At 48.1% G+C, this 25,137-nt stretch overlaps 9 protein-coding genes across 9 annotated transcripts, besides 1 other annotated feature; 4 read left to right on the top strand and 5 right to left on the bottom strand.

Annotated features, from left to right (window-relative positions):
- Positions 1-628: 628 nt before the first annotated feature.
- UA08_07779 (hypothetical protein) lies at positions 629-2,215 on the top strand (the record flags this gene model as incomplete). The annotated part of the gene is made up of 1 exon (XM_020263005.1): positions 629-2,215. The coding sequence occupies one exon, from the start codon at positions 629-631 to the stop codon at positions 2,213-2,215; it is 1,587 nt and encodes a 528-aa protein (XP_020117095.1).
- Positions 2,216-5,966: 3,751 nt separating this feature from the next.
- Positions 5,967-6,128: a repeat region (Identified by RepeatMasker using a combination of RepBase library and repeat library created with RepeatScout).
- Positions 6,129-6,393: 265 nt separating this feature from the next.
- Positions 6,394-7,764, bottom strand: UA08_07778 (hypothetical protein; the record flags this gene model as incomplete). The annotated part of the gene is made up of 1 exon (XM_020263004.1): positions 6,394-7,764. The coding sequence occupies one exon, from the start codon at positions 7,762-7,764 to the stop codon at positions 6,394-6,396; it is 1,371 nt and encodes a 456-aa protein (XP_020116924.1).
- A 356-nt stretch (positions 7,765-8,120) lies between these two features.
- UA08_07777 (hypothetical protein) lies at positions 8,121-12,198 on the top strand (the record flags this gene model as incomplete). The annotated part of the gene is made up of 6 exons (XM_020263002.1): positions 8,121-10,291; positions 10,688-10,925; positions 10,989-11,075; positions 11,273-11,396; positions 11,454-12,010; positions 12,100-12,198. The coding sequence occupies 6 exons, from the start codon at positions 8,121-8,123 to the stop codon at positions 12,196-12,198; spliced, it is 3,276 nt and encodes a 1,091-aa protein (XP_020116923.1).
- A 447-nt stretch (positions 12,199-12,645) lies between these two features.
- Positions 12,646-15,123, bottom strand: UA08_07776 (hypothetical protein; the record flags this gene model as incomplete). The annotated part of the gene is made up of 1 exon (XM_020263001.1): positions 12,646-15,123. The coding sequence occupies one exon, from the start codon at positions 15,121-15,123 to the stop codon at positions 12,646-12,648; it is 2,478 nt and encodes an 825-aa protein (XP_020116916.1).
- Positions 15,124-15,943: 820 nt separating this feature from the next.
- On the bottom strand, positions 15,944-17,625 carry UA08_07775 (hypothetical protein; the record flags this gene model as incomplete). The annotated part of the gene is made up of 2 exons (XM_020263000.1): positions 15,944-16,110; positions 16,170-17,625. 2 exons carry the CDS (start codon positions 17,623-17,625, stop codon positions 15,944-15,946), a joined length of 1,623 nt encoding a protein of 540 aa, XP_020116915.1.
- A 621-nt stretch (positions 17,626-18,246) lies between these two features.
- Positions 18,247-19,530, bottom strand: UA08_07774 (hypothetical protein; the record flags this gene model as incomplete). Its single annotated transcript, XM_020262999.1, has 6 exons — positions 18,247-18,742; positions 18,810-18,892; positions 18,949-19,028; positions 19,095-19,132; positions 19,191-19,228; positions 19,291-19,530. The coding sequence occupies 6 exons, from the start codon at positions 19,528-19,530 to the stop codon at positions 18,247-18,249; spliced, it is 975 nt and encodes a 324-aa protein (XP_020116918.1).
- Positions 19,531-20,740: 1,210 nt separating this feature from the next.
- UA08_07773 (hypothetical protein) lies at positions 20,741-22,232 on the top strand (the record flags this gene model as incomplete). The annotated part of the gene is made up of 3 exons (XM_020262998.1): positions 20,741-21,124; positions 21,187-21,733; positions 21,787-22,232. The coding sequence occupies 3 exons, from the start codon at positions 20,741-20,743 to the stop codon at positions 22,230-22,232; spliced, it is 1,377 nt and encodes a 458-aa protein (XP_020116917.1).
- A 224-nt stretch (positions 22,233-22,456) lies between these two features.
- On the bottom strand, positions 22,457-23,677 carry UA08_07772 (hypothetical protein; the record flags this gene model as incomplete). The annotated part of the gene is made up of 1 exon (XM_020262997.1): positions 22,457-23,677. One exon carries the CDS (start codon positions 23,675-23,677, stop codon positions 22,457-22,459), a length of 1,221 nt encoding a protein of 406 aa, XP_020116920.1.
- An 814-nt stretch (positions 23,678-24,491) lies between these two features.
- On the top strand, positions 24,492-25,020 carry UA08_07771 (3-hydroxyanthranilate 3,4-dioxygenase; the record flags this gene model as incomplete). The annotated part of the gene is made up of 2 exons (XM_020262996.1): positions 24,492-24,891; positions 25,007-25,020. The coding sequence occupies 2 exons, from the start codon at positions 24,492-24,494 to the stop codon at positions 25,018-25,020; spliced, it is 414 nt and encodes a 137-aa protein (XP_020116919.1).
- Between the last annotated feature and the right edge of the window lie 117 nt (positions 25,021-25,137).

The raw sequence follows: 25,137 nt of genomic DNA, 5'->3' as shown, positions 1-25,137 counted from the left end.
GTGGTAAAATATTGAAACTGAGAAAGCATGATTCGATTCTGGAAACTCGACCAGGATTGATCAAAAGCAACTACCCCGGATGTTCCGAAGTTAACTAGGCATAAGGAATTGAAGCCCCGACAAGCACCCAACCTACAAATAGATGCAAATTAGCTTTTTACTGTTCATTAAATCTGGACCTGCGCTATATACAAGACTAGAAACACCTAAACAGCCACGACCTTCGGACGACGAAGGATGGAAGCGTCGTACAGCAAAAGCTAGAATAAACAAAAAGAAACCCCTTTCAAAGAACGGAAGAGATAAGTGACACGAAGTAATCGTCGATCCATTCGAATACCCAGAACTTCAGACAAGGAGAGATTCAAGTTTCATATCTCGGTACAAACCCTGCCACGGCTTTCGTACAGAAATTATCCAAACAATGACAGATTTCAGTATCCGAAAATATAGTATTGGTGAAATTTAAAGGCAAAGAACCAATTACAAAGGAAATTTTTGAACCCTTACTCAGTATTAGGCGGAACGTTCCTGGCAACTTGAAAGTCTGACTATGCTATAAGTATCAGAAATTCCTCAGCCTTCACAGACATAATTTTCTCTGGCCAACACAGCCAAAAGTCCCAGCATGTCTACCCCGGCATTAACCTACAGAATGGCGTTTTACGGCCCCAGGCCAATACCAAACCTTGACTCTCTACCCGTTGAGGTCGTGTTGCTTGTTGTCGAGTACATTGGCTCGGACGGTGAAGCAAGACATGTGAACCGAAATCTACTCTCTTTATCAAGAGCATCATGGCGTCTCGGCCGAATAATAACTCCTTATCTTTACAAACACAATGTGAAAAATATGGGAAGCAGTGGATTCAAATGGGCAATACAGCGTGGCAACCTATATGTTATCAAGACGCTATTAGACTATGGAGGAGACATCACTTCTTTCGAATCTGGCTATCCACTGCTTATGACCATCAAAAAGGGAGATGTCGAGCTTCTGAGATTTGTTATGCTTAATGCCTCAGAAGATGCTGTCACCCAGGCTCTTTCACAGGAGGTTGACGTTGACAAGAACACGTTATTGCATTGGGCGATTTTTCTTGCCCATGTTCCATGTGTGAAGGTGCTCCTCGAGGCCGGCGTTGACATGAGTGCCATGAATAAGGACGAGTACCGCCCAATCGACTATTTATTTACAAGGTCACAATCAGGAGTTGATAGTCGCTATGCTGAGGTTGTTAAACTCTTGCTTGACAGCAACCCTGTTGAGATGGTCAAACCACTGGTAGACCAAAGGAACTTCAATCTCCTTGGAAGAACAACCCCCTTGATCTTGGCAGCAAAAAGCGGATCTCTAGTGTCTGTGAATGCTATCCTCGAGGCCGCTCGCAGACATAACACGGAAAATTCCTACAGGATATACATAAATGAGGTTTGCACATTAGGGGGTTGGACTGCTCTCGCCTCCATTTGCGATCCGTCTAATTGGCCTGGCAGTCCAAGCGGACGGGAGCGAGTCCTTGCTATTATCAACACCTTGTTGCTGCATGGGGCTGATGTCAACGGAATTGATCAAGACATGGAGGGTAAAGACATGCTGCCCATCTACAGGAGCTGTCTGAGGCCACCATTACTCGACGATGCTCACCAAAGACTTGGCACAACTAAGCTACAGCACGATATAATATCCCTACTAATTGACAATAACGCCAACGTCAAAGTGCGGAACTTCGACGAGTGGTTCCTTGACTACTGCTTTCCTTGCATGAAATTCTTGGAAACTGCCGAGTATTATAGTATCTATATACTGGAACCCGGAAAGCTTTTCCTGAAAGATGAGGACATTTTGCAAGACACCCATCCGACATTGAGGTTCGAGACGACTTCCTCTTCTTCTCACAATGTCGAGGCCGAACCCGAAGAGGAAGGAAACGCGGAAATACTGCGTCTCTTACAGAATATGTTCCGAAAGCTTCTACAAGATATGACACCTGATGATTTCAAGGCATATCGTGGGGAGAGAGAAACAACATTACTGCATCGGGCTGCCATCATCCCAGGCCCGTTTGGCGTCTGGGCTACGCAAACATTGTTAGAGATGGGCGCTAGCACTAAGACAGTAGACGAGCTTGAAAGAACGCCACTCAAGTATGCGAAGTCACAAGGCCTGAACAGGGTTTCCATTTCGTTGTTGCGGCGCTGGCCGAAAGCCTCATGATGCACAAGGCCCTCTGAACTGGGGGACGAAGAAACCTCAATGCAATTCATTAGATTTCTGTTTTGTTCAACAGTAACTGTATTGCAAACTCATGGAATTACCTAGGTAGATATTCATATAGAATAATGGTTTTTAGCAGGCTTTCGCGCCATATCCACCACTACCAGGAGTTCCTATAACATCCGCTAGCTAACTGTCGAAGATTTCCCTATATATGTAGTAGCCGACTTTTTGATAATCACACGGTCACCTTCTCTCATATGACAAGTGTTTTTTGCCCCAAGCGAGATCTCTCGCTAGCCAAACTCGTTATAGCGTATGTGTTATTATTTGACGCTAAACCACGAGAATGCACCTGGTAGAGTATTATAGGGCAACAGATGTGCCCCAGAGTAAATTTACCTATAACCATTTTATTTGAAGTAACCGAAAGACAATAAAGACGCGTTGAGTATTTCGCAGCGCAGGTATATATAATTGTTCTCCAAACAGCATCGCTACCTTGTGATACCCGAATGATGCATCGTGCTCTAGTCGTTTTCTATTTTAGTATTGCATTGGAACGATCATCAACAAGATTTATCTGAAATTGAACCCGCATGCTTTTAAGCTTAAATAAAAGTTTGCGGGGCGCCACGCTAACCACGAGGCATAACATGCACCGATTCAGTATTCTGGAATCCAAATTAGACCTATCAGATTGATGTGCAAAACACTGAATTTGAACCTGTACTCCGCGAAAAAAAAAAAAAACATAATTGAAAAGTGACTGCCAACCCCCTCGATCACTATGTAATTGAATTCGCTGTTACTTTTTCCACGCCATTCTAAGCAGCCCCTTGAGCTTCATAAATTCAAGATATAGCAACATATTATATAAAATATACCCTTGTCAAAACCTGAATATTTTCCCGGTGAGCTCTGAACTCAGATTTGCTAGGTATGGCTTGACACGATCTTCCTAGGATGACAGATTCTGCACCATAAACTGTATCGGCGGATAGATTTTGGGTGAGAACGTAAGCCTCTTATATCACTTATTTGCTCGATAATTGCAAATTTATATAAATTTACCGGGTATTCGGATATGATTTGACATTCAATCACCACCACCGCGATCGTGTTCTATATGCTACTCCTTGCTTTGTCGAAATAGGGTTATCTAGTTGAGTTTTCCTTATATTCTTGGTACTCTCTTTTTTTGTTTGCTTTAGTTTCTGCGTGCGATGTTGCACATGGTCGTTTACGAGCCCACCAAAAACCGAGTGATTCTATATATGATTGACTAGGTTGAGACAGTTGGGAGGGAGAATTGGTACTTTGAAATCTCCCCATCGATGTTCTCATTCAGTGAATTATCTATTTAATTTGTACAAAGATAAACAGTGTTTTCTACAAAGTAATTGTGAGTTTTCTGCTGAGGCTTTAAGATCGCAGCATCTGAGATACTTTTTCCTCTTCTGTTCATACCGTTAAAAGAAATTTCCACTTTGCTTACTTGAAGCGTTCCTCAGAGCATAGTGGTCCTTCGAAGAGTCTATATAAACTCTAAAGATGACATAAAAGATATTACAGCTATGGTGCTTTCAAAGTCTGGTGAGGCGAAGTATGGTGGATCGTCTTCGCCAATAAATGCAGACTTCTATTCCTCTAACCGCAACAACAACACCATTAGGCATGTCCTCCTTCATATTTGATAACAGTGTTACAAATAACGCCTGATGACAGAGCTTCTGTTCTTCTTTCAAATTTCCCTCATCAAGAAGCATTACGAGCCCCTAACCAATCAATCTTGACTATCAGAACGAGAAAACAGAATAGCAACCTTGGCGCCAATACTGTGTTGCGTCAGACTCGCTCCTGGCGCGGATAGAAGTGTGCGCCTACCAATGTAATATAGCTGACAGGGTGTGGCATTTTATTTACGGTCAGACATTCTCTTGACTCTCTCGAATTGGAGTCACTCATCGTTCTGGTCCTGGTACTGAGCCTGATAGCCGACTAAGAAAATAAATGTCCATGACCAAAACTCGATCCGACCCTCTGACAACATATGTTTAATATAGAAGGGACAAACTACTCCACCTCTCTCAACACTTCGACGACTTCATTCTGGTGCGAGTTTTCTGCCCACTCCAATGCGGTTCGATTATTTGCGTCTTTGATTCTCGGGTCTACTCCTTTACTATCGGGCTACATCTACTTTTCCGAGTTCTGCTGCCTTGTGGAGGACAGTTACAAGCTCTCAATGAAAAAGTATAATCTCTAAAAATTATATTCATCCTGGTAGATTGTTGCGTTGATGGATGCGTCTTTTTCAGTGAGGAGTTTCAAGACCTCGGTAGTTTAAATTGCCGCTCAACAGCGTGACGAAGGAACTGGCCCTCCTTTATATCACCACCACGACTGAACATGAGATTGATAGTAGAGATGGAGCCTCTTTCGACGGCGTAAGAAAGTGGTGTCAGATCAATCACACATTGTTGATTTGGATCTGCTTCATGGTCAAGGAGTCAAGACACCATATCTTTATCTTCAACCGCTTGACTAGAAAGAAAATCAGTTTATATTAGGTGCAAGTTGAAAGGCTCGCGTTAAACACTGGAGGAGCAAGGTTCACCTGTTGGCTGATTGATATCCCAGCCGTTTTTAAAGAAGACTTGCAGCACGCGTTTTGCCTTCAGGTCTATCACTCTCGAGACATGAGGCACAGTCAAGGTGAAGTCATGATTAAAAAACTCTTCAGCAAAAGTTACGTCATCTCCTTGAGTAGCTTCGAGCATCACTTTCCACAAGTCGCGCATATCAAGTTGATTGGGTCCAACCGGGACCGGACGTAGGGCGTCAAGTGTCTCACGAAATTTCCAAATATCGCACCTAGCAAACATTGCCTGCAACTCATCAAGAATACAGCAGGCGACGATCGATATGGAAATAGAGGATATTTAGATGGGGGCTCCAGCGTGCGTTCGTTGGTTGGGTTGCTGGCGGCTCTTAACTAGCGCGAGGCCCTTTCTAACTTGTCAACCTTCACTTATAGCCAACGAGCGACGTGACGAGGGCAGAAGCCTCTGGTTCGCAGCGTATTCTTATCTGGTCACTTGCCTACTCGATATCGGACCTTATCGCAAAGTCCACTTCAAGTATGTCTTCCTACTGCAACCTTGGCAAAATAGCACGTGAGCACGTTGATGCACTTGGCATCCTGCCTTCTGAGTGGCGGGGGAATTTGAAGAAACCTTAGTGATGATAGGGAACCTCCAAGCCGAAGGCCGTATGGACCATCGGAGGTCTTTTTTGACGATAGCGTGCAGCAACCAGACGGACGCAATGCTACTATTTGAGCCGGCGGAGCGTGACGCTAATTTCTCGATGCTTTGATCAATCCTCAGGTAATTCCATTCAGGACTGAAAAGCCGCCATTATCCAAGGTGCTTGTGTGTAAATGGAACGTGAAGTGGGAATATGAACTCCTGGTAAGCTTCGGAAATCCAAGTACCTAACCTAAACCTTGGAATTATATAATACCACACCAGTCAGACACGAAATTTGTCAAAAGATATAAGCAACTCTCTAGAGATAATATTACGTCTCCAGTGAGTCTTAACCTCCTAGCATCTTAGCCCAGGCAGGCGGCAGGTCGACTTTCAACTTATTTCCTAATTAGGAAGGCACAGCCATCTTCATGGTCTTCCACATCATCACACAGTGCAGCCCCGGAGCATTGTACATGTTCAATATCTATGCTAAATATAAATCCTTTTCTCCTACAACCTACCACATACGACCATAGGGTGTGGAAAACAGGGCTTCCCGTCCGCTCAGCCGTACTTAAGCCACACGCCGGCCGGTTAGTAGTTGGGTGGGTGACCACCAGCGAATCCCGTCTGTTGTATGTTTTTTTCCTTTTTTTTTTTTTTCTCTTTTTCTCTGGAACTTCTTGCATTCTGTGTCTGATCTCTGATCTTGGTTCTAAGGAGGTCTCCAGAACTAAATGATATACTGCATAGAGCCAGGAGCCCAACATTCTAGCTCTGGCATGGCTACTCCGATGCCTGATATCGTACTGAAACGAAGGAAGGTGAGGGATTTGAGCCCTCCAATGTTGAACCTCACAACCTACTGTTCATTTTCGCGTCGACTTAATCAATTTGATATTCTCTTGCAACTGATATTTATCACACCGCTGAAACAACCATTGAGTCCGCAGAATCCTCTTGCTCCCTTCTTCGTCTAGCTGAAAGCTTTAAGAAAGTGTTCTCTGACAACCAATCTTCGACATGCTGAGACCCAGAAATGGGATCTATAGAGGCCTCCTCAGAGGTTCTCTCGCCATTCTCTCTGTGTTGCTTCTCATACATCCACCATCCCGATAATGGTTGAATAGAATCAAGTCCAGTCTCCTCATCGGGGCCACTCTCTGGCTGGGAATCCAAATGCTGATGCCCGTAGTTATCGCTATCAAGGTGGTCCCGACCCTGGTCAAGCACCGCGCCGCTTGAACTGGCTTGAATGCCGACTAAACCAGCTAACATCATAGTGTCATAGACTTCTCCATTATCATTGACAGTGACTGGTACCGATGCAAATCCTGATGGGACATCTCTTATGTCAACCCTGCGCGATAATGCGTCGTCCAAGCAGAGCTCAGTATTTTGCCTTTCAAACTCGGCCGACGAGACTGGGTGAATACGATCCCGTCGTAACATTTTTCCATTTTCATCCCAGAAGCAAAAGACTGAGATCCAGCCACACAGATAATCTGGACCACTACCCATGTTATACTTGTGGGCACACCTACCCCAGAAACTCAGAACATCAGATGATTCAGGACCGTCAAAACAAAGTACAAAATGGTTCAGGATAGGCCGGAGGAGCTGGGCAAACCGAGCAGGCTCATTCCCAAGCTGTTTCAACTTTTCCAATTTCTGGACCATACTCAACCAATCTTCTCTTTCACCCAAAAGGGTAACAGAAGGTATACCGCAGATTAAAGTCATGGCATATGAGAAGTACTTTTGCAAGGACCCCATCATCAAAATGGCTGCCACCACAGTATCTGACTCAGTGGTGGTGCTAAAGGATGGCATAATCCAGTCCCGAAGATCTGGATCCACAACATTTTTTTCAATGAGTTTAGTCATCCGCACAGCCAGGGCGCCAAAGTCTGCGTAGTCCATACTCCCATTTTCAATGACTTCAAGCTGCTTTTGTCCTTCGTGTGCAACAAAGAAGGGCCGGAGCTCTTCAGCATGTGCATTCACAAAGAAGCTGAGTTGCGTCAGAATCGAAAACCAAACATCCTCGGGGCGGATGGTCAAATTGTGGTGAGAACTGTAGGCATGAAAGACGGCCCAAACGAAGCCGTTCGTAGAGGCCGAGATGTGTGACTGGCGAAACTGGCTTCGCGAAAACGAACTCTGGATGATATTTTGGCAGCGTCGATAATCCTTAGGACTTGACTCTTTGAGAAGCTTCTCCGCTGTGGAAACTTTGTGGGCTTTCCATTTGCGAGGGGCGTGTTCGGCCGTGGTAATAGTCACAGGCATAGTGACCTTTAGAGGAATTTATGCTAGGGCTAATCAAACAAGATGATAGGATTATTTCTATTTTTTTTTTTTTTTGGTATAATTCCAGAGGAATCATTGTATGAATGGGACATGGCCTTTATATAGATCATGTCACTCGCGGGGGTTGTTTGCCCGGGCGAAAAACGTCTGTTCACCGTGGCTGAGCTTGCAGGGGAGATTCACAGCCACCATCTCAGATACATAGTTAGGCACCCATGTACTGCACACAGAAGCTGACTGATACAGATTCAGTGACGAAAGGTATACCGCGGAATAATCATAGAAGCTTAAAGCTTACGTTTCTTGGGCCTTTGCTTATGTTCTCGACCTCAAAGATGTCAACACCAGTCCCTAAAATTCTGGGACATGACAGCGCTGCAAAGCCTCGGCCTTTCATTGCTTCCCTCGATAGCATTGGATGTGGCAGAATCAGGGAAATACCCTTTCAGCCCGAATATGACTATATGCGCAACGATAAACCAAACCTTTTGCTTGCGCCTAACTATGCGGAACCTCCCCTTGAAGATATCTTTCTATGTACCGTTGATGGAGTTCAGATGTCGACGTTTCCAGCGCCCCCCCCAGGGCTTGATCCCTCTCATGAGCCTACTCCCGACGGTGATATATGCTTAGCATGTGAGGATATTGATATATGTATGCTGTTGGGGTTAGGTGGAGGAAGAAGGTTCCATCTAGGTTCTGCGGCTAAGCTGATGAGCTGCTCGGATTGCAATCTCTGTCGCCTGCTCACTAGAGCTTTCGAAAGGGACACGGGTTTCTCCAAACATGATCTGAAACGAAAGTATCCCAATTCATTTGTTGTCATTACTAGCGACTGGGCCACATTTCCGGTAGGGCCGCGACACAGTCGTGTTTTAGAAATCGTCGGAAGGCTCCTTCAACCGCCTGCATTCCTCTGTAGCGAAGCCCGACTACGGCTTTTAGCAGATCAAAAATCTCGACTCACAAAATCCCAGAACATGCGCGGACGAGTGGTGGGATCAATGGCTAACATGAGCCTTGCTCGCTCATGGCTTGCGGAATGCGAAGATAATCATGACTGCAACCATACCGAGAAGTTGCAAAGGCAGATCAACCAAAATGAGATGCTACTTGTTTTAGATGTTGAGAAGCTCTGTCTGGTTGAAATTCCCAGTCATTATCGCTATCTGGTCCTCAGCTACGTCTGGCCTCGCCTGCCATCTGAGAAGCTTTACCGTAACCTTGTGAAGGACTGGATGAAATCACAAGCTCTCTGCGAAAAGGTCAAGGGATTCTTGAATGTCTTTCAGGATGCGATTACTGTTACGCAGGCACTGGGAGAGAAATATATCTGGATTGATCAACTCTGCATGGCCCAAGATGACCCTGCCCTCAAAGAATACTTGGTGGAAAGGATGGACAAAGTCTACGGGCGAGCTGTTTTGAACATTATTGTCGCTACATCTGCCCCTCCAAGCGAAGATTATTCCATCCCAGGAGTAAGCCGACCGCGAAATATCTTACAGGAAGCATCCATCATAGACAATTTACATCTGATTACAGCTCTTCCAGACTTCTCAGTCGCCGTCGAGCGCACATGGTGGGCTACTCGAGGATGGACCTTTCAGGAAGGGGTACTTCCCCGAAGATGTCTGATCTTTCACGACGACCAAATGTACTTTCGATGTTGCAAAGATGCCCGATCTGAGGACGTAACTGCCGAAGGAAATACACAATTCGAATTCCATCCGGCAAAGCCCAAGATACGAAAAAGTGGATTCGAGCATTATCTGAATCCCGCGCTTCTTTCCAACGCTTCAAAGCAAAACTGTTTTGAGGAGTATGTGCGATTTGTGCGCGATTATTCCCGTCGTTCGTTGACCCATGGAGGTGATATCCTTCCGGCCTTCAAAGGGATCATGATGGCGCTGTCGGAAGCGTTCGCGACACTATTCTTTTGTGGCATGCCAACGGCCTTTTTTCATAGGGCACTGCTGTGGTATCCTGCGGCACCTTTGCAGCGCCGAAATATCGAATCAAGCGAGAGCACCGGTCTTATATGGCCAAGCTGGTCCTGGCCGGGGTGGATCGGAAAGATTGACTATGAGTTCGATATCCTTCACCTCGGGGATGCCCGTTCGGTTCTTCCGACGACTGCTTGGTATCGATATAATCCTCGATTAAACATCCTCTTCCCCATCGGAGGCAAGATGGAAGACGTCAATACCCCCCCAGATCCTCAATTTGCCTTGGGAGTTTTATACGGCCTCTGGCATCGACTTCGTGAAAACCAAACTCGGATCATTGGCTGGGTATCTGTCTTCAGAATCATACTTGATCCCGAGGAAAAGCACATTATGGAATGGTTGACCGACTTGCATCAGTCCGTGCCTTGCTTTGCTATATTAGACCGAAGTGGCGACAATTGCGGCTATCTGCCCTCGGTAGACCGGGCATGGGCCCAAAGATACAAACAGAACCCTAGAACTCCTTGTGAGGTTATCATTCTTTCTTATGGACAGCAGTCAGTCGGAGAGGAGCATTTCACCCGAATACACCTGATACACCCGAAATATAAGGTTATGGATAATCTCCATGTATGCTTCTACAATATCATGCTGATTGAGCGGGATGAACATGGAATTGCTTATCGGCGAGGGGTTGGAAAAATTCATGTAGACTTCGTACACGGGATCGATAGAGCTGTAGAAGTACAGCGAGAGCCTTGTATTTTAGGCTGAGAATACACCTTCTGTTTCAGACATCTCATTGTTGAGTGCCGTCACTCGATTAATTGCGAACCCCTGCCTCGATACAAGCATTGTGCTAACTGCCTGATTGCGACCTTGGTTCGCCGCCATAAAAGCAACCAGCGTGGTGGCTGCGCACACAGCCCCATGCATACATACATAATCTTTAGCACAGCCTTGCGGGCTGTGCTGCTTGATCTTTGCTTGTTCATTTGGCGGCATGCCCGCAAGAACTTTGTCTTACCAGAGTCACCTCGGGATGAACACCAAGGCAAGAATACGAAGACATTTTACGTTTCTTTGAGAATGGAACCAATTAGTCTTCATGATACTGAGAAAGACGCAACACCAGCTCCGGAAAATCCTGTAAGGTTCAGTAGCTTTGAAACCAGCATCTCGATCATTCAGGTGTGCACTCCGGCTCATGCACCTCATTCTTTTTCATTATAATCTCACTTATACCGTCTGCAGAGGGCGCAATGGAAAATCTCACGTCCAGTTCCCTGGAGGGAATGGGATGAGCTAGGGGCGACGAGCTTCATTAAGACTACTCCCTCGGTATGTTCACTTAGCAATACCTGGGGCTCTAGATGCTAACACCGAGTTAGAGGGATAAGAGAAAACTAGCCCATAAAAACCGTCTTCGTCTATTGTATGGATGCCAACCTAAGAATGTAGCCAGGCTGGTTCTGAAGCTAATTTCATACGATCGCCCTTTGCCGCAAAGACTAATCCAGTATGAAGACATGAGCCAGCTTTACCAGCAACAGGATCTGTTGAAGACTGCAGCCGCCAATGGGTGGAATGATTCAGCTTTTCGCTTCTTTATGCAGAACCATACAGGCGGGTCGATGGCTATTGAGTCGTCACAGAGACTAGGTAATGTGTATACTCGATTCATGTTGATAACCCTGAGAAGGCGCTAATGTCAAGTAGGCATCGTCACTCAAACCCCCCTGGATGACTTGGAGTTTTTCAGCCTTTGCATGAGTAAAACTATGGCTGTCAGTCATCAAGATCCCGACTGGCTCTGTCTTCTTTTTGCAGGTCCATCCCTTCCTCGTCGGATCATTGATGACATTCTGCTTGACGAGCCGTTTCCCTCTGACTGTGACGATTTTATGGTCATACCATATTCACTTGCTCGCTGGCAGGTTGGAACAATAGCGTCGGGCGTTGGGCACTTGGAGAGAGACATCATTCAACAGGAAGAAGGGCTAACATCTACTGACGTACCAAGGTCACGGGAGCTTGCGTTGCGAGACTCCTTATACAGGATACGCAAGAGACAGTTCATGCTTCAGATACGTTGCAAATTTGCACAGGAGCTTGCAAGAAGCTTGAATAGGTGCTTTGATAACATTGAGCGCACGGCAGAGGTGAAATACTCTTCCAGACTTCGAGACGGTGTTCAGGAGTTAGAGTCTATTCTCAGGATAGTCAAACATGACATTGAGAATGTGGCATTGAGGGTAAATGCCCAGCAAGCTGTGGTAAGAGCTATATATTTCCTTTCAAGATTGCTCTGTTGTATATCAACGATCTATGGAAATGGTTTAATAATTCGTTAAATGTGTGTTAGCTCGACAACCAAACGAGTTTTAGGGTACGCGAGTTTTCGTCCGTGAAATTATACTGCCAACCAGTTAAGGTCCCACTGTTGATGCAATATTTGATCTAGCTAGCAAAAAATATGGAGGTCACTGCCGAACAAGGTCGACGGGATAGCGCATCCATGCGAACGATTGCCATTGTGACACTTGTCTTTTTGCCGGGCACCTTTGTAGCAGTATGCATCCAATATTTTATTCGTGACATTCGGGTCTGATGCTGACCCTCTACAGTCTATATTCAGTACTACCATGTTTGATTTTCAGGCTGATCGAGCAGACCAGATCGTTTCACGGTATCTTTGGGTTTTTTTCATTCTCACTGTACCTCTGACTACTTTGACATTTATAGCGTGGATTTGGTGGTTTCGCCGGAGCGAGCGACAGAACCAGCGCAGAAAAGAGGTAGTTGTGTGTGAGAGTTGAACTGAGTCAGGATTATCAGGCAGAAATTTTTTCAGTAGAATCATTCATCGCTCTTCCGATGACCTAGACCAATTGCAATTTACCACTGAGATTCATTCATCCCCCAACCTCCCAATGCTGTAAATCGCGTATGATGAGGGCAGAAAAGAAGGATATCCTGCCACCAGCGCTCGGTCAATGTCTCGAAACTTCTCGTCCAAATCGGACCAGGGAACTAGAAACGGTGTTTGCCGAATGCTAGGATCTCGCTCGCCAATTGTCCATTGCTTCTGGAGTCGCTCGCTATTCCAACGATCATGTTCGACTATGGACAACTGCTCGATCTGAGCCGGCGTAAACTCCTGAATGGCTATGCGAGAGTCGGTTCTTTCAGCCAGGAAACACGAAACGAGGCGTAATTTACTGGGTATGGAGTCGACATGCGCCCGGGCAGACTCTTTAAACTCCTCGTCGAGCATGTGCCACTCTTGTAGATTCAACTGGTTCAATTCGCCGGGACTAGCAGTCCGCCTTCGTTCGTCAAGATACGCACTATGTAGCTTTTGAGCGGCTTCTTCGCGAATATGTGCTGGCAAAATTGGACCCTTCATGCATCGCAAGAAGTCGTCATGTTCCATATGGAGACTCAACAGAGAAATTGGTGGGAGGTCCGCCGGTTTGAAACCATGTTCTAGGTTGACTTGGCTCATATCAAGAATGGCCTTCATTGACTGAACTGCGCGGGTGAACTTTGGAACGAGGAGAAGACCACTTAAGAGACGATCATCAATGTCAATTCGGGAAGTACTCGTCATCCCGGGTATCTGGCCCTCGAGGAGGGATCGCAATATGATCGCCCGCCGTAGAGGGAATAACGTGTCAGGGCCTCGCTTGTTGTCAATTTGGTTTGGTCCCAGCAAAGTGACGCTCGTCCTTAAGCTAGCAACGAAGCTCTTCAGACCGTCTTTCTTAGGATTCTGGAGATCCGAGAGAGTTTCCCATGCATCGTCTTCGAAAAAGAAAATAGACTGTCCAACCGGCCGTAAGCTTCCATTATCGATGAAAGTGCCCTCTCGTATGAGCCTCAAGAGGATATACAATGATTTGGCCAATGAGCTGTTGAAAAGTAATTCAGTGTTATGAAAGTGCACCGCTGCAATGACCCCCTGAATTGAGCAGTCACGAACTGATTGGAGTAAGACGTTGAGATAATCTGTGTCTGTCATGTCGGCAAAGTCACAGAAAAGGAAATGCACAGGCTTTGTTCGGACTATCGAATAGATCACTTGCTGCATAGCAAAGGTTTTTCCTGCGCCAACCGAGCCACATACTGCAACTCCGTATGGTGTGCGAATGCTCGGTGTGGCTAGATAATGCATGACTCCCTGTGTAAGCGATCTGAAAGACTCGATTTCGCGCCTATCGCAAAGAGCCAGCTTGCTAAACTGAGCATGAGGGATCCTCATTGCGATATGATTATTTCCCTGTCGCACAGTCTCCTGGGCCAACTGAGAAACATCACCCACGGCGTGTTCCAAGATTGACCATTGATCATCACAACCCCGAGCTATATCATCCGACGGCACATTGAACTGAATGAACTCACGGCTTTCGTCATCCCGAGTTAATTCCCCGATCAGCTCATGTGCGTTGGAGAAGGCCACCAGGCCCTGTCGACCCAGCCGTCGCATAGCACCCAAGCCGCGCTTAATGCTCTCTAACATACTACTCTGGCCATTTTTGGCCAAACTCGCCGCGAAACCTGCCACGAAGGCTTCGTTAAGACCTGGAACGGGTCCAAGATGTCGTCGAACAAAGTCTCCCTCATTGCCCTTTGGGTCAAACACCAACACCGGTCTTGCAGCTTCCCTTCCGCGGTGATAAATCGCCCCGTCGCATCCAAAGAGAACGATGAGATGCGGGCAGGTGGCGAGCGTGACAAAGTTGCCGATAGAGCCCAGTTGATGAATGAACTCTTCGCAGGTCCTTTCCCACGATAAGCCCCGTGAGAGCTCCAGGCCTTCGCCGCGAAGACTGGCCACATCTATGACCGCGATCATCGCTTCCTGATTTCGGTCTTTGCCTTCACTGAACCTCTTCCAAATGGCTCCCGAGCACAGCGGGGTTGACACATGGTAGACGAAAAGAGTTGGTTGGTTCTGCTCCAAGAGATCCATGGCAAGCTGAGTTTCATTTGAGTTGAAAGACTTACCAGCAAAAGCATCCTGCACTACCCACATACAGCGACTCTCCTTTTCGTCCGACGGTGGTGTGGAAACGGGGGAGTGCCATCGGGGCTCTGTGTCAAGCAGGATCTGCTGTTTCAGCCGTACTGCATCTGCATCCTTTTCGCTTACTTCGAATTCCATAATGGAGTGTAATGCTGGATCTTCTGGATGCTCCAGACTAGGACGATGCACCTGAAGTGGTTGGCCTTCATGATCCTTCAAGCCATTGAGCAGGAGAGCAAGCAGCCTTGCACCCGTTGGATACATTTGTGTGCGGGGTCGGCTCGAAGCATTCTCCTGGGGGTAGATACATAGTTGGAGCTGTGAATCTCCAGCGATCACCAAGTGTTGGCTAGCGGACATTTTTGCCTCTGATGTCGACTTAGCAGGAGTGTGTAACTTTTGTTGAAAAATATCCATGGATAACGGGCGGGTTGTTCCTGGAGATTATAAAGGATCAATTGATTGCCCGGCCTCATGAGCCTCACACCGGCTCTGTAACATAAAATTGAAGGAAGTATGCCTTGGACAGTATTTATTGGCGAAGCACAGAGACTGCCTTGGGCTTTTCAGTGGGGTTACCTATGTGGCTGCGCCGCAAACTACGAGACCATAAATCAAATGATTTCGCATCCCTCCCTCAAATGCACCTAAAGGTATACCTAGGCAATCCTTCCGGAATTGGGGTTTATTCTTACTGCCATTGGAACTTCCACCTTCTTGATTTTGGCATGAAATGAAGTTTTCTGATAAGATCGATGTCAAGCTTCGATTCTAGCTAATCGTCCTCGTTGGGGGAGTTTAATTCTATACTTTCTGCGTAGCCATGTCATATTGCGATTAAATCGAGCAGTTATTCAAACAGCGCTAACTAGGAGATACCTAGTAGGAGGGTTGGCAACAATGGTCAATTAGGGCTAACGAGGTGAGGTTGGGGGCGGGTTAGGTTATTTATACAGAAGCCCTAAGTCGGTCATTCTTTACAACAGCAACACAGGTTTCTAGAGGGTTGCTCGCCAGGAATTGCAGAATATTCTATCAGCAACTTAAGTAATTCTGCTGTGGAGAAGACCGAAATAATGATGTTATCTAATATCTATACCCAAGTCAAAGCCTCTTTTCGCCCAGATTCGATGAACCAAAAGCCTAGCCAGTTATACCTTGTATAAGAGAGAAAAAAAAATCACTTTTCGCTCGGAAACACCTTCACCTTAACGCCAAATGCATGAGACGCCGTCAGACTAAATCTAATCCTCGGCTCGGCAATCTCAGGCTGCGCATTCTCAACCGAATCAAATCGTTGCAATAACCGGACGAGGACATAACTAGCTTCAGTCAAGGCGTATTGCTCTATCATCGCGTTAGCACACACAACATAACAAAAAGTCGCAGGGAAAGGTAGGACTCACGACCCAAACAAATCCGCGGCCCGCCATTAAAAGGCAAATACTCCCAGCCATGCTTCCCCTTCTCCTCCCACCGCTCAGGCCGAAACTCAAGCGCATCGTCCCCCCACAGATCCCGTCTTCGATGCATATTGTTAATCATATACATGACTCTCTGACCCTTGGGAATGAAGACGGGCGATTTCCCATCTGGCCCGCCGCCGACTGGCAGCGTGGTATCGGCAACAGCCCATCGAGAATTGAGCGGGACCGGAGGGGCAAGTCGCAGCACCTCGTTGAGGAATTGCCTCAAATACCGCACGTCACGTATGCGAGCGATTGTGATGTCGTCGGCGGCGGCGGGGGATGTTTCGCTCGGCGGGAAAACGGAGAGTATATCCTCGCGTAACCGATTCCAGACGCGCGGGTGTCGCGATAGATAGAAGAAGGATGAGGAGAGGAGGCTGGCTGTTGTATCGCGGCCAGCGAGGAGCAGATGCAGCATTTGGTCGCGCAGGGTTTTGCGATCTTGGGTCTCTCTGGCCATGGCGTCGAGGAAGATGTATTTTGAAGAAAAAGAAGATGATGATGGTGCGGATGATGAATCAATGTATTTCTCCTGATCGGTAGCGTGCTGTCGTCTTGCAAGGGCTTTGTCAACGTAGTAGTCGACTATGTCGTGGATGACTTTGATCATTTTGCGAGACTCAGAGCTGTTTACTAGCCAGTACAGACGCTGCGCGCGGATGCGTGCAGCCAGGTAGTCTAAAGAGCGGTTGAAGGCCTCTGCAAAGTCCTGGTCGTCGCTGATGTTGGCCAGTGCTCCTCCTCCTCCTCCTCCTCCTCCTCCGGAGGAGGAGGAGCGTTTGTCGGCAGCCAGGGAGTTGGTTGATTCACCGAAGAGGAACTCGGTTGCGGTGTCGAGGGTCAGACGGAAAAATAATTCTTGGATATCAAAAGCAGAGCCGTCGCGGGGCATGAGCGCAATGAGCTGGTCGACATGGTCACCCAGCATGCCTACATCAGCGATCTGGTCGCGCGAGAATTGAGGGCGCAGCATGGTGCGCGAGTGCGACCATCCGGCGCCGTCGAGGGTGAAGATACCGTCGCCCAGCAATGGGTAGAACATCTGGTTCCGTTTTCCGAGGGAGAAGTCTTTGAATTTGGTGGCTAGGATGGATTTGATATTCTCCGGCTCGGTGGTTACGATGGCCGAGACGCCCAGCACGGTGCGTTGAAACGTGTTGCCGTGTTCAAGATGGATATTCCACATCAGTTCTAGGATCTTTGAGGCTCGTACAGCCTTGACACCTTGCTTGTAGGCCTCCCAACCCAGGAAGCCCGAAGGCGCTTTCGTGGGTGGGCGGCATCCTAGGGCTTTGGCTTTTTGGTAGCGGTGGACTCTTGTGTAGATGGACTTGGTCACTGCATATAAGGCGGAGAGGAGGAAGATGAGGGCAATCAGGGAGGGAGTGGCCATTTGTAATGGTTTTTGGGAGTACAGATGAACACTTGTCTGGAAGAAGCTGCTGAGCTAAAGCAAGGAGCAGCTATAGGTTTATATACATTCCGGCTTGTTCGTCTATACTCGTCATATACATAACATGCTACCTAGGCAGCATTAATCGACACGTAACTTGATTCTTCTTTTTCAGTCAGCATCAACCAACCCTGCCTGCCTTTAGGCATCCTCATTGTGAGCTACGTAAGAGCCAGTCGGCACAAAGCCTGAGCGGCGTCTCACAGCTGTGCCAAGGCGTAGATCATGATCTGCACGTCGCTTAAACCCTTAAACAACTCGGTATTGGACTCATCGCTTGATCGGGGTGCATACGGAGTACTGCACAGCCTCCTAAATCCCATAGCTCCAATCAATTTTGGGGGAAAAAAAAAAGAAAAAAAAAACATTGGTCCAATCTCTAGAAAAAAATAATGCAGCGGGTATAACTTGTTCACAGGCAACGCTATAAAATTTATGCTTCGGAGATTATGTATTTGAATTCGTCCTGGGAGGCAGATTCCTGGACTAATAACAGCACGGCATAAATACACCAAGTACATACGTCAACAAGAGCATACGTCAGCCCCGAGGAAAGACAAATCACTCAGGTCGGTAAGACACCACCTTGCCAAACGTATCAGCCATGCCCCAAATCCCATGACGCAAACACGACAACTGCACAATCTGCGAATGATCCACGAAGACATTCACGTCGACACCAAACTCGCGAATGTACCAATTGTACACCTTCGGATCGGCGGCTTCGAACATGACTCGCTCCATGGGCAGCTCCTTCATGATCGTGCTCACCACGTCTGTGCGCCACGACTTGACGTTCTCCGTGATCCCCTCGGATTCGATCATGAGTCGCTCGACGCCTGCATCGAGGAATTTCCGCCCAAGATTGACCAGCTTGCCGGGATCAGAGGTGCCGATGGCTTCGAGATCGCCGGCTGCTGTGTCGCCGCCGGCACCGAATTGAATGCCCAATTCCGGCTTCGCTTTGAGGTCGTAGGCGTGTACTTTGTCGACGAGCCGGAGCCAGTCGTCGGGGGGGATGGAGAGGAAGCCAGACGATATTTCTATGACGTCGAAACTTTTATCTTCTTAGTACGTATTCTTTTGCTGAGCCGACAGACACCAAGCAAGGGGGGAGGAATTACCCGAGATCCTTGCATTTCCGCAGATATTTGTCAAATACTGTCTCGACATCGGCATGGGTTAGGAGGTGTTCTGCCCATCCGCCCTGGCCTGGCATTAATATTTTTCACGTTCATAACTCGGTGGCACACGCAAGCATACCGTGGATACATAAACGCCATGTGAATGGGCTAGGTCGATCAACTCCCGCAGCGGCTTTTCTTCGAAAAGGGAGAAGGAGCCTGTAGAGCAATGACCATGTGAATCTTGCTCTACCATGACTCAAAAAAGCAAGGGATTCTACCTACCTCCCGCAAATTTCAGACCGTCCACATGTGTGCCCATGCTATATATACAGCAGTCAGATATATCCTCGAAACACTAGAGTCAAGAGACAAGCTTACGTCTCCAGTATATCCGCCAGATACCGTTTACCCATGACCTAACCAGCAATAGGAATTAGCCATTTCTTTAATTCCTCTTGAAAAAGTTGAATAAGCATACAGTATAATAAGGCCCTCTAATCTCGGTAACACCCTTCATCCGAGGCTTCTTCGGCCGGGGATTGGAGCGTGCAAACCCAAAGCCATTGTCCTTGTCCTGGAGCAGGATGTTTGCATTGCTACTGCTGTATGCACTACTAGCCGCAGAGAACGGTCTGTTGTTCTGCCTGCAGGCGAGGTTTCGCACGGATGATAATGATGAGCCGATGGTTTGGCGGGGAGGACGGATGGACGAAAACATTTTTTTTTTCTTTTTTCAATTGATTCCTTTGCAATCAATATCTTCTGGAAGAAAATGGATCAAAACAAGGAGTTTGTATGGGTCCGTTGATATATCAAACATCGCTGTCTGCCCATGATAGCAAACTGATGCTGGATTGACGTCAGCATGATGAACGGCATCGAAGCATGTTTCTGGCATGCTGGCGGCCATTATTCATGCATACATTATACATTCACTGGTCTAGCATTCGTTCCGTCGTTGAAGCTGTTGCTCATCAATCGGCTGCTGGCTTGTCATGGCTCGAGTTGGCGATGCTTCTTTCCTTCTGGACCCTGTCTGGTATCGAGTCACGTGAAGATAACAAGCTTTGGCCACTCGGGTAGACACGAACAGTCTAACCGCATCCGGTGGCGATGACGTCACTCGGCCCAACCGGAATTCGGAATTCAGAATTCGGGATACGGATCTTCGTGCAGCCGGTGTTTCCGCCGTCGGGCCGGCCGTTGATTGGCGGGAGTTGCCATGAGTCAGCAAGGCGGGGTTAGTTAACTAACTTAACTACATTTAGTTAGGGCTTACGCCGAGTGTTTTTAGCTGGAGCTTGTTGTCACTTCTATCTGATAGAGCTAGCTAACTGGTGACTTCCAAGTTCAAGTCAGCACTGTAATCAAGTCTGCCCACTCGGTGCATATGTCATCGGCATGCTCTTAGAGTCTTGGTAAAATTCTATTGCCGCGGCCAAGACCGAGGAGCCAAGACTTTATTCTGGGTATGCATGTGCTCCATTGCCGAATTGGGTAGCACAACCGCGCTGTCTGGGACCCCCAACCACTAATGACATCGTCGACTTGGTCGGTTCCTCGTGCCGAACTTGCAGAAATCAAGCTTGATGATGGTTCAGCCTGTTTTCAACTTTCCCAGTTCCGATACTGATAAGTCGAAGAGGGTAAACAAGAAAACGGAGCACAGAGTGTTCTCTTACCGTACGTAATCGTCGGCCTATAGTACATGCCGGTGCCATGCTCTTTTTTTTTTATCATGTAGTACTTATGTAGTTGTTGGCATAGCCAAAATACGCCCAGACAACAAGAATTTTAAGAAGAAAAACGTTGTTTATCTCTGCTTCTTGTTCTTAAAATAACTTCTGTTTCCTGCCGTCTCACGCAGAACTGAAGACGAAGGAAGAGAGAAAGACGAAGGAAGAGAGAAAGGCGACGCCATCTTCGCCATGGGCATCGGAGCTGTGCTTGAGCCATTGACAGTGGTCGTGCTTCTCTTTGGAGGAACATGGATCAATCGCCAGAAAGACAGCAAACCTCGCTCGCACGGCACGCTGTCACGATCATCCAGCAGCAGCAACAACGACGAGGAAGCCGGATTCCAGCCTGTCGCAAAACAGGACACATACGGCTATCCAGAATCAAGACCGTTATCGCCATCCCTGCTTCACCAGCATGAACCGCAATGGAGAAGACGGTCTGTCGGCCTTGGCCCGTATAGATTCGACGTATACTCGCCCAACACAGCGCAGTTTCGCAACCGTTTCTTGAGCCGACTGCTGTATCGGCTTCCGTTCCTGGTGGAGTGCTGGTACTGGGCGTTGGTGTATTGGGTATGGTACTTACCATATAATTTGTTGTGATCAAACATTAAATGCTGACGACGTTCGAAAAGATATACCAGCTCGGCCGTGCCTTCACCGCCGTAACGCTCAAAGACGACACCGTCGACGTCGCGCGCAAACACGCCATGCAACTCGTGCAACTCGAAAAGTCGCTCGGCATCTTTGTCGAAGTCGATATCCAGCGGTTCTTCCTGGCACGGCCAACGCTGATGAACTGGACCAATTGGATTTACTCCTTCATCCATATCCCGGGCACCATTGCGTTTTTGGTCTGGCTGTACTACTACACCACAACTCGGACGTCTTTAGAAGGCAGTTCTGAGAAGAACGGCGGCAGCAAGCCAGCGAAAGCGATCAATGGGTCGCCGGCAGGTCCCCTGTTGTACGCTGCTCGTAGACGCACGCTAGCTGTTTGCAATCTTTTGGCGTTCATCGTCTTCACGCTCTGGCCCTGCATGCCTCCTCGTCTGCTGAGCGATGAGAAAGTAGGCGGTAACATTGGCAATGTCGCGCGGAGTTATGGATTCGTAGATACAGTCCATGGTGAAAAGGGCGCTGGAAGTGTGTGGACTGAGAACCGGTTTTGCAATCAATACGGTAGGATCTCCCCCTGAACGAAAAAAAAAAAATAGACACTGACAGTATAACAGCCGCCATGCCATCGCTCCATTTCGGATACTCTCTCATGATCGGCTTGACTATCATGACCATCCCGCTCTCCGCTCAACACGCACAGTCCACGACAACAAGCAGAACCAGAAGCATCCGTCTGCCTCTGTCTTCCCACCGGATCAGCCTGCAGTTTGCGCTCCCATCGTGGCGTCGCGTGCTCTGTGTAGCCCTTGGTGTCGCATACCCGCTGACCATCCTCGCCGCCATCGTCGCCACGGCGAATCACTTCATCCTGGACGCTGTGGCCGGTGCGTGCGTGTGCATGCTCGGATGGAACGGGAATGTGATTCTGCTGAATCTGCTGCCTGTCGAGGATTATTTCCTGGGGGCGCTGCGCCTGTACAAGCCTGAGCGGATGGTTGTAGACGTTAATGTTGAGTCGCACGGATACGAGAAGCGGGTTCACGCGTCTGTGCTTTCTTAGCGAGCGCTTCTTCGACTTGACTTGATGCGAATGAGATGAATATATTATAATGTATGTAATAGAGTATAAAATTCTCTTCATCCCAGGGAAAGAGAAAAAGGGTTGCTTAGTAGACGACCATGCTATGCAAAATACCAATAAATAAATCCAACCAAAATATTTACATCGAATCGTATGTTACAGCAGAAACCGAAAATGGAGGAGGGTATCTATACAATGTATAATCAGGCAACCTTGCGACCAACATTCCCAATGCCTCGTCCCACAACGCTCACAATCACATCGCCCTCGTACTTCTCGTCTGCAGCATCGCGCACGCCCCATCCCGACGCCCCGAACTTGGCCAGATCGCGCGCAAACTGGATCATGCCCTCGTCTGCAATCACGTCTCGCCCGACCTGCAAGCGTCCCACGTCCTCCGACCCCATCGCCATAAGCATCAACACCGTCTGCGCGGCCGCGGGCGCCACACAGCCGCCCTTGGATATCGTCTCCAGCAACTGGTACGCGCATCGTTTACCGATATCCTCAGGCGGCACGCCCCCGTCCGGCGGCGAGGCAACGTCCGCTGAAAACAGGCATCCCGTAGACGACTCGGCGACAAGGAAGAGACCAAACCCAAGGCCGGTTTTGTTTTTCCCCCCTGCGGCGGAAGAGCCAGCAGGCTTTAAGAGCGGCGCCGATGACGAATCAGACGCTATATACGTATCTGGCACTAGGGGATTGAGCACGCCCCTCGCCGTCTGAATCATGCGCGCATTATTCGATGCCGACACGCCCGTTGAATACGCAACGCCACGCACAGTCTTGATGCGGCCCGGGTTCATCAAATGCAGTGTCTTGGGCAGGCGGACCTGATGTCCAAAAACCAACTGCACCTCCCCTCCGCCGCCCCTCCCGCCGCGGCCCGGATTCGACCGTTGCAATATCCGCAATTCGATATTGTTCCATATGCCAAAGAGCTTATACAGCGGCAAAATGGCCATTCGCACCGCATCAGCAGAGATATCCCCCGTCGTCGGCGTGGAGGACGTAATCACACCGGGTCCCGTGAAGAGCACATTCATAGGCGCCTTGGAGAAAGGCGCTAGCAGGCACAACGGGATAAGGAAGTAACTGATTCCGCGCGTGCAAGTAGACGGGATCTCATGTGTGATTGTCCCCCCGTTGCTGGTGCTGCCTAGCCCGGCGGCGCTGCCGGTGATTAGGCCCGGTTTGTACACGATGATGGTACCACTGTATGAGATCTCCATTTGGGAGCCATTGGTGACAGCTTCGAAGAGGCGGAGGAGCGAGATTTCGTGAGGGGCTAGACCTGGGTTGGAAGGGGAGTTGGAGCGTATTTGCGAGATGTGTACGGGCTTGCCGGTGAGGGTTGCGAGGACGAGACGGTAGGCGAAATTCTTTTGCGAGGTCAGGCGCACTGGAGGTTGGGTGAGCGACATGTTTGTATTTGCTCTGAGAGAGGGACCCTATTTTCTATAATTGTTTGTCCTTGGCCCCGAGTCGAGTAAGTGTATATATTGCGTCTGGAACGTCAAATGTTCAGAAAATTTGAAGCTTAAAAAAATTAAAAAGGGTAAAGCGCGGCGATAAGAGCGTCACGTGCTACTTATCGATAAGCCGATAGCTTCATCTCGAAATTTCCTTCCTATCATTCTTATTAAGAGAGATATGTTAAGTCGACATTGATAAAAGATGTAGATATCTGTACGTCTTGACGATTTTGCAGAGAATATGACCAGTTACTGCAAAAGAATGGGTGAAAACAGTGAATATCATCTAGACAGCCGAACTTCTTCCGTCAATAAGAGTCATACAAAGTTTCATTAAACGAGCGAATTATTGCGTTTAGTCCACTCAATCTACAATTAGTTAACTATTCCAGAAGTCTAGTGTATCACTTGAAGTGCTGATGATTAATAATAATCATCTTTAACCACACACAGTCCGTGACTCGGTCATAGCGACAGCCCCTCATCCGTTCCCCTCATGCAACTATAAAATAACTTCACCTTCAATCCAACCATACATACAATCAATCAAACACAGACAATAGACTTATAGAACCCAACGGGCCCCCCAAAATGCTCCCCCCAGTCCTCAACATTCCTAAATGGCAAGTCCCCTTTCCCCTCCGACCACATCAATCGCGGACTAACAAGGAGCTACAGGCTCGAATCAAACTCGCACCTCCTCCAACCGCCCATCAACAACTACTGCGTCTACCACCCGTCCACCTCCGCTGGCTACACGGTCATGATCGTCGGCGGCCCCAACGCGCGAACAGACTACCACATAAACCCCACGCCCGAACTGTTCTACCAATACCGGGGGTCCATGCTACTCAAAACCGTCGACACGAGCACCTCGCCGCCGACCTTTGTCGACGTGCCCATACACGAAGGCTCGATGTTCTTGCTACCGGCCAGCACGCCGCATAGTCCCGTGCGCTTCGGGGATACGATTGGCGTGGTGATGGAGCAGCCGCGGCCGGAAGGCGCGGAGGATGCGATGAGGTGGTATTGTTCTGCTGGCAGTAGCAAGGGCAAAGGATGCGGTGAGGTGGTTTTTGAGAAGAGGTTTGTGTGCACGGATTTGGGGACGCAGGTGAAGGCTGTGGTCGAGGAGTTTGCGGCCGATGAGGAGAAGAGGACGTGTAAGCGTTGTGGTGCTGTGGCGGCGGTCAGGTATGAGGATGGGCAGGTGGTGCAGCCGCCGAGGTTTCCGGAGTAGCAATGGATACTACTGGTATATTATTGATCTGTAAATAGTTTTTGTGAGATGATGGAGGGATGTGGATCATGGTGTTTATTCATTATGTATTAATACAAAAAAGGTAAATATCCAGTTAGATAAAAGTGTAATGCAATAAAAAAAAGCTTCCTATAGAAAGCTTGGTAAT

Source organism: Talaromyces atroroseus (assembly GCF_001907595.1).
Source record: "Talaromyces atroroseus strain IBT 11181 chromosome Unknown scaffold_12, whole genome shotgun sequence".
Lineage (NCBI taxonomy): Eukaryota > Fungi > Ascomycota > Eurotiomycetes > Eurotiales > Trichocomaceae > Talaromyces > Talaromyces atroroseus.
This window is presented reverse-complemented; position numbering and strand designations above follow the sequence as displayed.